This window comes from Scyliorhinus torazame, chromosome 17 (assembly GCF_047496885.1).
Source record: "Scyliorhinus torazame isolate Kashiwa2021f chromosome 17, sScyTor2.1, whole genome shotgun sequence".
NCBI classification, from domain to species: domain Eukaryota; kingdom Metazoa; phylum Chordata; class Chondrichthyes; order Carcharhiniformes; family Scyliorhinidae; genus Scyliorhinus; species Scyliorhinus torazame.
In genome coordinates, this window is record NC_092723.1 from 157,183,807 (window position 1) to 157,196,747 (window position 12,941).

General features: G+C 52.6%; 1 protein-coding gene across 1 annotated transcript in view; it reads left to right on the forward strand.

Moving 5' to 3' along the window:
• Positions 1-12,941, forward strand: part of coro7 (coronin 7) — a 186,517-nt gene that overhangs the window by 122,511 nt on the left and 51,065 nt on the right. Inside the window, exon 10 of the mRNA XM_072481388.1 lies at positions 9,403-9,457. Coding sequence (XP_072337489.1) covers positions 9,403-9,457 — 55 coding nt within the window. The remainder of the gene's footprint in view (positions 1-9,402; positions 9,458-12,941) is intronic.

Sequence of the window (12,941 nt, forward strand, 5' to 3'; positions counted from 1 at the left end):
ACCTCATTCTAAGGGGCAATTTAGCATTTTCAATCCACCTAACCTGCACATGTTTGGACTGTGGAAGGAAACTGGAACACCCGGAGGAAACAGACGCGAACGTGCAAACTCCATACAGCCAGTCACCCAAGGTGGGAATCGAACCTACATCCAAGGCGCTGTTAGGCAGCAGTGCTAACCACTGTGCCGCCTCTTCTCCAATAAGAGGGAATTGAACCATCGCCCTTGACATCCAATGGCAGTACCATTGTGGAATCCCCCACTATCAACATGCTTGGGATTACCATTGACCAGAAACTGAACTGGACTAACCATATTATGGCTACAAGAGCAGGTCAGAGACTAGGAATCCTGTGGTAACTCACCTCCTGACTCCCCAAAGCCTGTCTACCATCTACAAGGCACGTCAGGAGTGTGATGTAAGCCTACTTGTGACACTAATAAAGATTATTATAGCAAAACTGGAGTCAATGGGAATCAGGGGTCGTACCTAGCTCAAAGGAAGATGGTGGTTGTTGGAAGTCCGGCATCTTAGTTCATAGAATCATAGTATAGAATCGTAGAATCCCTACAGTGCAGAAGGAGGACATTCAGCCCTTCGAATGAACACTACCCACCTCCGTAACCCCATGACCTAACCTGCGCATCGCTAGATACTAAGGGGGGTAATTTGGCCTGGATGAGTGCAGATCCAACAACACGCGGGAAGCTCAACACCATCCAGGACAAAGCAGCCCACTTGATTTGTCCCCCCCTTCCGCAACATTCACTCCCTCCACCACTGCACAGTAGCAGCCTTGTGAACCATCTACAAGATGCACCGTGGGAAATCACCAAGGCTCCGTAGACAGCACTTTCCAAACCCATGACCACTACTGTATAGAAGGACAAGGGCAGCAAAACACCAACACCTGGAGGTTCCCCTCCAAGGCACTCACCAGCCTGACTTGGGAATATATCACTGTTCCTTCACAGTCACTGGGACAAAATCCTGGAACTCCCTTCCTAAAAGCACAATGGGTGTACCTACACAGCATGGAGACTGCAGCAGTTCAAGAAGGCAGCTCACACCACCCCTCAAGGGCAATTAAGGATGGGCAACAAATGCTGGCCACCAGAGTGGAGAACCACATATTATACTCCATCTGCCAAATTTTTGCCAATCACCAAATCTATATATATCCCTTTGCTACCTCTGTCTTCCTCGCCACGGGTTTTCTCACTTTGCAAATTTAGCTATCATACATTCAGTCCCCTCATCCAAGTCATTAATACACATTGTAAATAATTGAGGGTACTGCACTGCTCCCTGTGGCACTCCATTGCTTACGGTTTGCATAAGCTAAAAATGCCCCATTTCCCTACTATGTTTCCCCTTAGAAAGCCAATCCTGTATCAATCCTATTACGTTACCCCCAATATCCTGAGCTCTTGTAGCTCTTATTTTGTGTACTAAGTTTTTATATGGCACCTTATAGAATGCCTTTTGAATATCCAAGTACATCTACTCCTGGTTCCCCTTTACCCTATTTTAAAAATAAATTTAGTGTAGCCAATTTTTCTGTCCAAGTAAGGGGCAATTTAGCGTGGCTACTGTACCTAACCTGCACATCTTTGGGTTGTGGGGGTAAAACTCATGCAGACACGGAAGAATATGCAAACTCCACACCGACAGTGACCCAGAGCCAGGATCGAGGTTCCCCTTTACCCACCCTGTTTGTTGAACTTGAATAGATTTGTGAAACCTGATTTTCCTTTCATAAAATCATGTTGACTCTGCTTGATTGTATTTTGATTTTCTAAATGTCCTGCTACAGTTTTCTTAATAATAGTTTCCAACAGTTTCCCAGTTACAGCTGTTAGGCTAACTGGCCTATAATTTGCTGTTTTCTGTCTTCCTCCTTTCTTGAAAAGAATTTTGGAAGATTACGAATCATTTATAAATATGGTGTGCATTTCCGCTGCTCTTTTTAAAAATGATGGCTATGGCAACTTTTACATGCACCTGAGGGGGCAGATGGGGCCCTTGGTTTAACTGGAAAGAAGACAAATTTGACAGCGTAGCACTTCTTCAGTCCACTCCCATACGTCATTGCTCAGTATTTCTTTGGCAGTGCAGTTCTCCCTCAGTCCTGCCCCTCCGAGAGTTCGGTTCTCCCTCAATCCTGCCCCTCCGAGAGTTCGGTTCTCCCTCAATCCTGCCCCTCCGAGAGTTCGGTTCTCCCTCAATCCTGCCCCTCCGAGAGTTCGGTTCTATCTCAGTCCTGCCCCTCCGAGAGTTCAGTTCTCCCTCAGTCCTGCCCCTCCGAGAGTTTGGTTCTCCCTCAATCCTGCCCCTCCGAGAGTTCAGTTCTCCCTCAGTCCTGCCCCTCCGAGAGTTCAGTTCTCCTCAGTCCTGCCCCTCCGACAGTGCAGTTCTCCCTCAGTCCTGCCCCTCCGAGAGTTCGGTTCTATCTCAGTCCTGCCCCTCCGACAGTGCAGTTCTTCCTCACTTCTGCCCCTCCGAGAGTTCGGTTCTCCCTCAGTCCTGCCCCTCCGGCAGTGCAGTTTCCCTCAGTCCTGCCCCTCCAACAGTTCAGTTCTCCCTCAGTCCTGCCCCTCCGAGAGTTCGGTTCTCCCTCAGTCCTGCCCTTCCGAGAGATCGGGTCTCCCTCAGTCCTGCCCCTCCGACAGTGCAGTTCTCCCTCAGTCCTGCCCCTCCGACAGTGCAGTTCTCCCTCAGTCCTGCCCTTCCGAGAGTTCGGTTCTATCTCAGTCCTGCCCCTCCAACAGTTCAGTTCTCCCTCAGTCCTGCCCCTCCGGCAGTGCAGTTCTCCCTCAGTCCTGCCCCTCCGAGAGTTCGGTTCTCCCTCAGTCCTGCCCCTCCGACAGTGCAGTTCTCCTCAGTCCTGCCCCTCCAACAGTTCAGTTCTCCCTCAGTCCTGCCCCTCCGAGAGTTCGGTTCTCCCTCAGTCCCGCCCCTCCGACAGTGCAGTTCTCCCTCAGTCCTGCCCCTCCGACAGTGCAGTTCTCCCTCAGTCCTGCCCCTCCGACAGTGCAGTTCTCCTCAGTCCTGCCCCTCCAACAGTGCAGTTCTCCCTCAGTCCTGCCCCTCCAACAGTGCAGTTCTCCATCAGTCCTGTCCTCTGACAATGCAGTTCTCCTCAGTCTTGCCCCTCCGAGAGTTCGGTTCTCCCTCAGTTCTGCCCCTCCGAGAGTTCGGTTCTCCCTCAGTCCTGCCCCTCCGAGAGTTCGGTTCTCCCTCAGTCCTGCCCCTCCGACAGTGCAGTTCTCCTCAGTCCTGCCCCTCTGACAGTGCAGTTCTCCCTCAGTCCTGCCCCTCCGACAGTGCAGTTCTCCTCAGTCCTGCCCCTCTGACAGTGCAGTTCTCCCTCAGTCCTGCCTCTCCGACAGTGCAGTTCTCCCTCAGTCCTGCCCCTCCAAGAGTTCAGTTCTCCCTCAATCCTGCCCCTCCGAGAGTTCAGTTCTATCTCAGTCCTGCCCCTCCGACAGTGCAGTTCTCCTCAGTCCTGCCACTCCGACAGTGCAGTTCTCCCTCAGTCCTGCCTCTCCGACAGTGCAGTTCTCCCTCAGTCCTGCCCCTCCAAGAGTTCAGTTCTCCCTCAGTCCTGCCCCTCCGACAGTGCAGTTCTCCCTCAGTCCTGCCCCTCCGAGAGTTCAGTTCTCCCTCAGTCCTGCCCCTCCAAGAGTTCAGTTCTCCCTCAGTCCTGCCCCTCCGAGAGTTCGGTTCTATCTCAGTCCTGCCCCTCCGACAGTGCAGTTCTCCCTCAGTCCTGCCCCTCCGACAGTTCAGTTCTCCCTCAGTCTTGCCCCTCCGACAGTGCAGTTCTCCCTCAGTCCTGCCCCTCCGACAGTGCAGTTCTCCCTCAGTCCTGCCCCTCCAACAGTGCAGTTCTCCTCAGTCCTGCCCCTCCGACAGTTCAGTTCTCCCTCAGTCCTGCCCCTCCGAGCGTTCGGGTCTCCCTCAGTCCCGCCCCTCCGACAGTGCAGTTCTCCCTCAGTCCTGCCCCTCCGACAGTGCAGTTCTCCCTCAGTCCTGTCCTCTGACAATGCAGTTCTCCTCAGTCTTGCCCCTCCGAGAGTTCGGTTCTCCCTCAGTTCTGCCCCTCCGAGAGTTTGGTTCTCCCTCAGTCCTGCCCCTCCGACAGTGCAGTTCTCCCTCAGTCCTGCCTCTCCGACAGTGCAGTTCTCCCTCAGTCCTGCCCCTCCGACAGTGCAGTTCTCCCTCAGTCCTGCCTCTCCGACAGTGCAGATCTCCCTCAGTCCTGCCCCTCCGACAGTGCAGTTCTCCCTCAGTTATGTCCATCCGACAGTGAAGTTCTCCCTCAGCCCTGCACCTCTGATAGCACAATGCTCCATCAGTCCTGCCCCTCCGACAGTGCAGTGCTGCCTCAGTCCTGCCCCTCCAACAGTACAATGCTGCCTCAGTCCTGCCCCTCCGACAGTGCAGTTCTTCTCAGTCCTGCCCCTCTGACAGTGCAGTTCTTCTCAGTCCTGACCCTCCAACAGTGCAGTTCTCCCTCAGTCCTACCGCTCCAACAGTGCAGGTATCCCTCAGGCCTACCACTCTGACAGTGCAGTTCTCACTCATTCCTGCCCTCTGACAGTGCAATGCTCCCTCAGTCCTACCGCTCTGACAGTGCAGTACTACCTCAATCCTGCCCCTCTGATGGTGCAGGACTCCCTCAGTCCTACCCCTCGACAGTGCAGTACTCCCTCAGCACTGCACTTCTGACAGTGCAATACTCCCTCAGCCCTGCCCCTCCGACAGTGCAGTACTCACTCATTCCTGCCCCTCCGACAGTGCAGTACCCTTCATTCTTACCCCTCCGACAGTGCAGTACTCCCTCAGCCCTGCCCCTCCGACAGTGCAGTACTCACTCATTCCTGCCCCTCCGACAGTGCAGTACCCCCTCATTCTTACCCCTCCGACAGTGCAATACTCCCTCAGCCCTGCCCCTCTGGTAGTGCAGTTCTCCCTCATTCCTGTCCCTTGACATTGTAGCATTCTCTAGTGTTTGCTCTCTGATGGTGCAGTAGTCCCTCAGTACTTCTTTTCAAAGTGCAACATTCCATCAGTACTGCGTCGAGAGTGTAAGCTTTGGTTATCCTCGACTATCTGAACCCACTCCCTACTGATCCAGAGATGAGAGATTGCTACCCGTTGAATCCAGCCAACACCCTACTGTACATGAACTGTGATATTGTCAAATCCTGTTTGATATTGTGCTGTGATGCACCTATATCTATTCAAGGTGCTATAGAAATGAAAGTTGAGGTTGGAATTGGGAACATAATTTGTTCAGGTTTATTTGCAGTTCTGTGCTTGCTTAACTTTACATTAGTTCATACAGATGGACAAGAGCCATGGTCCTAGGAGTGTGCCTTGGGGGTCGTTCAGTTCCAGTTTGATCATTTTTAATCTGTACATTTTCACATGAAGTGCTTTGCCATAAGACAAATGACGTCAGTATTGTGTTTACTTGAGGTTTAGTGGAGGGATAACTTCCCAGACCCCAGTCCAAATTTTCAGATGTCTGTCGCCTTCTTTACCATATTGAGTGAAAAGGGGGCTGGTTGTACAGTGCGGTGCACAGCACATGTTTGGATATTTTATGCTCTCTGGGACGCTGCCAGAGCCTTATGTGACTGCCAGTGTGGGAAGACTGGAGGTTGAGCGTGTAAATATGTTGTGTGGGATTGTGTGGGAACTGCTCAGTGTTTTGTTCGTGTGAAGAGCTAGGAATCGAGTGCAAGGGGGGCAGGGGGGAGTGGTGCTGAATCTGAGACGCAATGAGAGGCGAGAGACTGGAGCTTCCTCTAGCTGGCATTTTTGGGTTTGTGGGGGCGAAACCCACGCAAACACGGGGAGAATGTGCAAACTTCACACGGACAGTGACCCAGAGCCGGGATTGAACCTGGGACCTTTGCGCCGTGAGGCAGCAGTGCTAACCCACCGTGCCACCGTGCTGCCCCGCTATTTAAATCTTGACAGAAATCTCAAAACATTACCCTGCACAGCCATACACATCTTTCTTCCCCCTGACTCCCACATTCTCCCCATATCCCTGCATTCCCATCTCCCCACATTCCCCATATCCATCTTCCCCCTTTCTCCACAGCTCTCTCCACCCCGTCCGCATAGCTCTCTCCGCGCCGTCCCAGCGCTCTCGGTACGCTGTTCCCACCGCTCTCCCCGCGACACACCCACCAGTCTCCATGCGCTGCCCCCACCCTGTTCCCCGGGCCAACGCACCGCTTTCCCTGCCGCTACCCCCCGCCACTCTCCCCGCACTGCCCTACCCGCCCTCCTTGTCCCTGCGCTGCCCCCGCCATGCTCCCCGCCGCTCTCCCCGCACCGCTCTCCCCCACTGCCCCATCTGCCCTCCCCGCGCCACCCCCACCACTCCCCCCGTGCTGCCCTCACACAGCTCTCCTCCACCACTCTCCCCGCGCTGGCCCCGCTAATATCCCCGCACCGCTCTCCCCCACTGCCCCATCTGCCCTCCCCGTGCCACCCCCACCACTCTCCCCGCTCCGGCCCCGCTAATATCCCCACACAGCTCTCCCCCACTGCTCTCCCCGCGCCGCTCCGGCCACTCTCTCCGCGCACCGCCTCCACACAGCTCTCCCCCACCACTCTCCCCGCGCCACCCCCACAAGTCGCCCTCCCCTCGCCGCCCCCATACTCCGCTCTCCCTGCCCCCACCCTCTCCCGGTGCCGTCCCCATCCTCTCCCGGCGGCACCCCCCCCCCCCCCCTTGCACTGCTCTCCCCATAATCCCCTTTCCCCCCCTTGCCTTCACTACTTTATCTGCGTTGCCCTACATTCCCCATGTCACCCCACATTAGCCCCCCCACTCTTTTCACCTCCCCTCCCTACCTCCTCCCTGTTCTCACCAGAACCCCATCGTTAAGTGGCACCCCCAGCTCACCCCAGTGCCCCCTGTTGCCGCCCACTCTTCCACCAGCCCCACCAGGATCCCTTCCCTTTCCTATGCACCTTTCTCCTCTGAGCGGCATAGTAGCACAGTGGTTAGCACTGTTGCTTCACAGTGTCCCGGGTTCGATTCCCGGCTTGGGTCACTGTCTGTGCGGAGTTTGCACATTCTCCCAGTGTCTGCGTGGGTTTCCTCCGGGTGCTCCGGTTTCCTCCCGTAAGTCCCGAAAGACGTGCTGTTAGGTGAATTCAACATTCTGAATTCTTTCTCTGTGTACCTGAACAGGCGCCATAGTGAGGCGACCAGGGGCTTTTCACAGTAACTTCATTGCAGTGTTAATGTAAGCCTACTTGTGGCACTAATAAAGATTATTATTATGTCTCCCCCCAGTTAGCCTCTCAATTGTCCCCAAGTTCTGGGTGCTCTTTATACAAGGTGATGAACAGACAGTGCCTGCCCTCTGGTGGAGTTGTGTGTCACTACCAACAAGTTTAATCAATCTCCCTTATTTCCCAGTGTGTCTCTGAACACATACTACTTATATTATAATTTAGTGTTTCAGTCTGAGAACCAATGGCCATTGACGCTCCTCTGTGTGACAAGGGATGCATCACTAATCTATCCACCACAGGGAGAGGGCAGATTCAGGGTCACTGGTCCATTGGGTGATTCACAACTTGAGTCATTTGGATTTTCACTGACCGCTGACTGCTGCTGGGATGTGTGGACAGCATCAGGCCCTTACTTAGGATATCCCCTCCCTCTGCTTAGTGAAGCAGATGCCAGTGCTCTTGTTTATTTAATGCTGAGGCTGGATTATACTGACACAGAGCTCCCAACAGTCCTGCCCTCCTCGAAGCTTCACTATCCAGGATAAAGCAGTCCGCTTGATTGCTAGCCGTTCGATAAACATTCATTCCCTCCACCGCCAACACATAGTAGCAACCATGTATACCATCTACAAGATGAGCTGCAGTAATTCATCAAGGCTCCATAGGCAGCACTTTCCAACCCCATTGCCACTACTATTTCGAAGGACAAGGGCAGCAGGTACCTGGGAACCCCACCACCTGAAGATTCTCCTCTAAGTCACTCACTACCCTGACTTGGAAATATATTGTCGTGGAGTGGCACGGTGGCGTTGTGGTTATCACTACTGCCTATGACATCGAGGACCGGACTTTGATCCCAGCTCTGGCTCACTGTCCGTGTGGAGTTTGCACGTTCTCCCCGTGTTTGTGTGGGTTTCGCCCCCACAACCCAAAGATGTGCAGGGTAGGTTGATTGCCACACTAAATTGCCCCTTAATTGGAAAAAATTAATTGGAAACTAAATTAACAGAAAATTGGGTACCCTAAATTTATTTTTATAATTATTTTGAATAAAGGAAATATATCGTCTTTCCTTGACTGTCACTGGGATTCCCTCTATAACAGCCCTGTGGACAGCACTGTGGATGCACCTACGCCTCGGGGACTGCAGCAGTTCAAAAGGTAGCTCGCCACCACCTTCCAATGGGCAACAAATGCTGGCTGAGCCAGCGACACCAACATCCGATAAATGATTTTTTAAAAAGCATAAGATAATCACGAAGAAATCCAATCTGAAATTCAAGCTCACTTCTTTCCCCAGAGAGTGGCGAGGATGTGAAAATCGCTTATTGTCACAAGTTGGCTTCAAATGAAGTTACTGTGAAAAGCCCCTAGTCGCCACATTTCGCCGCCTGTTCGGGGAACTTGATACCACAAGAAATGGTTACGATGCTGGTAAGGTGAATTTAAGGAGAAATTAGATAAACACAGGAGGGAGAAAAGAATAGAAGGATATACTGATCGGGTGAGATAAAGGATAAGAGGAAGATTGTGTGGAGCATAAACACCAGTTTAGATTAGTTGGATTGAATGACCTGGTTCTGTGCTGTAACTACTTTGTAAAGCATTAATTGCTCCTCAGTGCCTCACCCAAGTGAGTGTTTCACAATATTCCTACATGGAGAGCATCTCCTCAGCTCTCACTTGCACTCGGTACCCACACGTACATACACGTTCTATGAGGGCAGCACGGTGGCACAGTGGGTTAGCACTGTGGCCTCACAGCGCCAAGTCCCAAGTTCGATCTCCACTCTGGGTCACTGGCCGTGTGGAGTTTGCACGTTCTCCCCGTGTTTGCGTGGGTTTCGCCCCCACAACCCAAAGATGTGCAGCTTAGGTGGATTGGCCACGCTAAATTGCCCCTTAATTGTAAAAAATGAATTGGGTAGTCTAAAAATTAAAAACAAAATACAGCTTCTCTGTTAGGATCTTAATTGTGCTTCAGAGCATGAGCCTGGGCTGATTTTCCCCCCTAAGACTGATGCCCATTGTAAGGTTGGGTATATTGGGGGTGCAGGGACTGTGGTTCTGTATGTTGTACTCATGCTGTGGATGGTGATCCTGACAATCTTTCTGTCTCCAATCCCCAGTCCGCTGATCCCGATGTACGATGCTGACTCTGGATTGCTGATCCTGGCTGGAAAGGTGAGCAGTTGTCCCAGCTCATCACCGACATTCATGAATGGTCTACGTCGACATTTCAGTATGCAGATAAAAGCTCCGAATCGTCGTGTTTTTCCAAGGGGCAGCACCATCACAATTCTAGGGAGAGGTGCCAAGCAATTACAGCCCCACAGCAGCAGGTTAAAATCACACAACTTAGTCTGGTTGAAGCATGTAATACATTGGTGGAGTGGAACGAAGGAGAATTGCTGGATGCAACACCTTTAGTTTAATGGTGATTTCAAATTCAGGAGTACCACGAGCCAAAAAAAAGAAATAGATGAGTTTAGAATTCCAGATTACAGAGGATTTTATTAAAAACAAATATTATTTAACCAGGGCTCATTAGTAGTGCTCTCCCCCTGAGTGAGAGGGTGTGGACTCATGTCCTACTTCAGTGATCTGAGTGCATCATTGAGGCTGGCACTCCCAGTGCAGTTTTGAGGAAATGCTGCATTATCAGAGGGTCCGTACTGAGGCAGTGCTGCACTGTCGGAGGGGGAGCACTGCACTGTCGGAGGGTCAGCATTGATGGAGCACTGCACTGTCGGAGGGCCAGTACTGATGGAGCACTGCACTGTCGGAGGGTCAGTACTGATGGAGCACAGCACTGTTGGAGGGTCAGTATTGATGGAACACTTCACTGTCGGAGGGTCAGTTCTGAGGCAGAGCTGCACTGTCGGTGGGTCAGCACTGATGGAGCACTGCACTGTCGGAGGGTCAGTACTGATGGAGCACTGCACTGTCGGAGGGTCAGTTCTGAGGGAGTACTGCACTGTCGGAGGGTCAGTACTGATGGAGCACTGCACTGTCGGTGGGTCAGTACTGATGGAGCACTGCACTGTTGGAGGGCCAGTATTGATGGAACACTTCACTGTCGAAGGGTCAGTTCTAAGGGAGTACTGCACTGTCAGGGTCAGCACTGAGGGAGCATTGCACTGTCGGAGGGTCAGTACTGAAGGAGCACTGCACTGTCGGAGAGTCAGTACTGATGAGCACTGCACTGTCGGAGGGTCAGTATTGATGGAACACTTCACTGTCGGAGGGTCAGTACTGAGGGAGCATTGCACTGTCGGAGGGTCAGTACTGAGGGAGTACTGCACTGTCAGGGTCAGTACTGAGGGAGCATTGCACTGTCGGAGGGTCAGTACTGAGGGAGCACTGCACTGTCGGAGGGTCAGTACTGAGGGAGCACTGCACTGTCAGAGGGTCAGTACTGATGGAGCACTGCACTGTCGGAGGGTCAGTATTGATGGGACACTTCACTGTCAGAGGGTCAGTACTGAGGGAGCATTGCACTGTCGGAGGGCCAGTACTGAGGGAGTACTGCACTGTCAGGGTCAGTACTGAGGGAGCACTGCACTTATGGAGGGTCAGTACTGATGGAGCACTGCACTGTCGGGGGGTCAGTACTGATGGAGCACTGCACTGTCGGAGGGTCAGTACTGTTGGAGCACTGCACTGTCGGAGGGTCAGTACTGTTGGAGCACTGCACTGTCGGAGGGTCAGTACTGATGGAGCACTGCACTGTCGGAGGGTCAGTTCTGAGGGAGTACTGCACTGTCAGAGGGCCAGTACTGAGGGAGCACTGCACTGTCGGAGGGTCAGTACTGAGGGAGCACTGCACTGTTGGAGGGTCAGTATTGATGGAGCACTGCACTGTCGGAGGGTCAGTACTGATGGAGCACTGCACTGTCAGAGGGTCAGTACTGAGGGAGCACTGCACTGTCGGAGGGTCAGTTCTGAGGGAGCACTGCACTGCCGGAGAGTCAGTACTGATGGAGCACTGCACCGTTGGAGGGTCAGTATGGATGGAGCACTGCTCCTCAGGTTATAAGGGGAAAGCAGCCTATGATTATATGAAGACTTTTATTGCGGATGCACATCATTGTTAGAGGATTAGTACAGACAGAGCACTGCACTGTCGGAGGGTCAGTATTGATGGAACACTTCATTGTCGGAGAGTCAGTTCTGAGGGAGTACTGCACTGTCGGAGGGTCAGTACTGAGAGAGCACTGCACTTATGGAGGGTCAGTACTGATGGAGCACTGCACTGTCGGAGGGTCAGTACTGATGGAGCACTGCACTGTCGGAGGGTCAGTACTGATGGAGCACTGCACTGTCGGAGGGTCAGTTCTGAGGGAGTACTGCACTGTCAGAGGGTCAGTACTGAGGGAGCACTGCACTGTCGGAGGGTCAGTACTGAGGGAGCACTGCACTGTTGGAGGGTCAGTATTGATGGAGCACTGCACTGTCGGAGGGTCAGTACTGATGGAGCACTGCACTGTCAGAGGGTCAGTACTGAGGGAGCACTGCACTGTCGGAGGGTCAGTTCTGAGGGAGCACTGCACTGCCGGAGAGTCAGTACTGATGGAGCACTGCACCGTTGGAGGGTCAGTATGGATTGAGCACTGCTCCTCAGGTTAAAAGGGGAAAGCAGCCTATGATTATATGAAGACTTCTATTGCGGATGCCCATCATTGTTAGAGGATTAGTACAGACAGAGTGCTGCACTGTTGGAGCGTCACTACTGCGGGAACTCCTCGCTGTTGGAGGATCAAAACATTTTTTCAATATAAATTTAGAGTACCCAATACATTTTTCCAATTAAGGGGCTATTAACGTTTCCAATCCACCTACCCTGCACATCTGTGTGTTGTGGGGCAAAACCCACGCAAACACAAGGTGAATGTGCAAACTCCACACTGACAGTGACCCAGAGCCAGGATCGAACCTGGACCTCGGCACTGTGAGACTGCAGTGCTAACCACTGCACCACCGTGCTGTCCTTGGAAGATCAAAACTGAGGCGCAAATGTTCTACTGAGAGTGGTACACTGTTGCAGAGTGTGTACTGAGGAAGCACTGCTCTGTCCGGGTTTGGGGGGGGGGGGGGGGGGGGCAGCAATATTGAGGTAGTACTGCATCGTTGGAGGTTCAGTACAGAGTGAGTGCTGCTGGAGGGGCAGTACTGCAAAAGAGCTGCACTGTTGGTGGGGCAGTAATGAGGGAGTGCTGTACTGCCAGAGGATCTGTAATGATGGAGGGAGTGCTACACAGCTGGGGGTTCAATGGTGTGCCGCATTGTCGGGCAGTACTGAGAGAGTGCTGCACTGTCAGAGCGAGAGTAGAGAGAGTGTGCTGCACTCTTGTCGGGCCCGTATTGAGTCTCACTGTCAGAAGTACTGTGTTTCAGATGAGGCCCTGTCTCTTCTCAGCCAGGTAAAAGATCTAATTGCACTTTTGGAATGAGAACAGGTTAGTTCTGACTGATGGCTTGGGCAATATGGATCTCCGGCATATTGCTAAAATAGGTTATCTGATCATTATCACTTTGCTGATTGTCAGGTTTTGCTGCTGCTGAAACATTGCTTTTATCAGGACCCTCAGTCCCCTACCCGCTGGCTTTGTAAGAATCATTTCCTGTCCCCAAACTAGCCCACTCTCTGTTTGTCCATTGTTGTTGC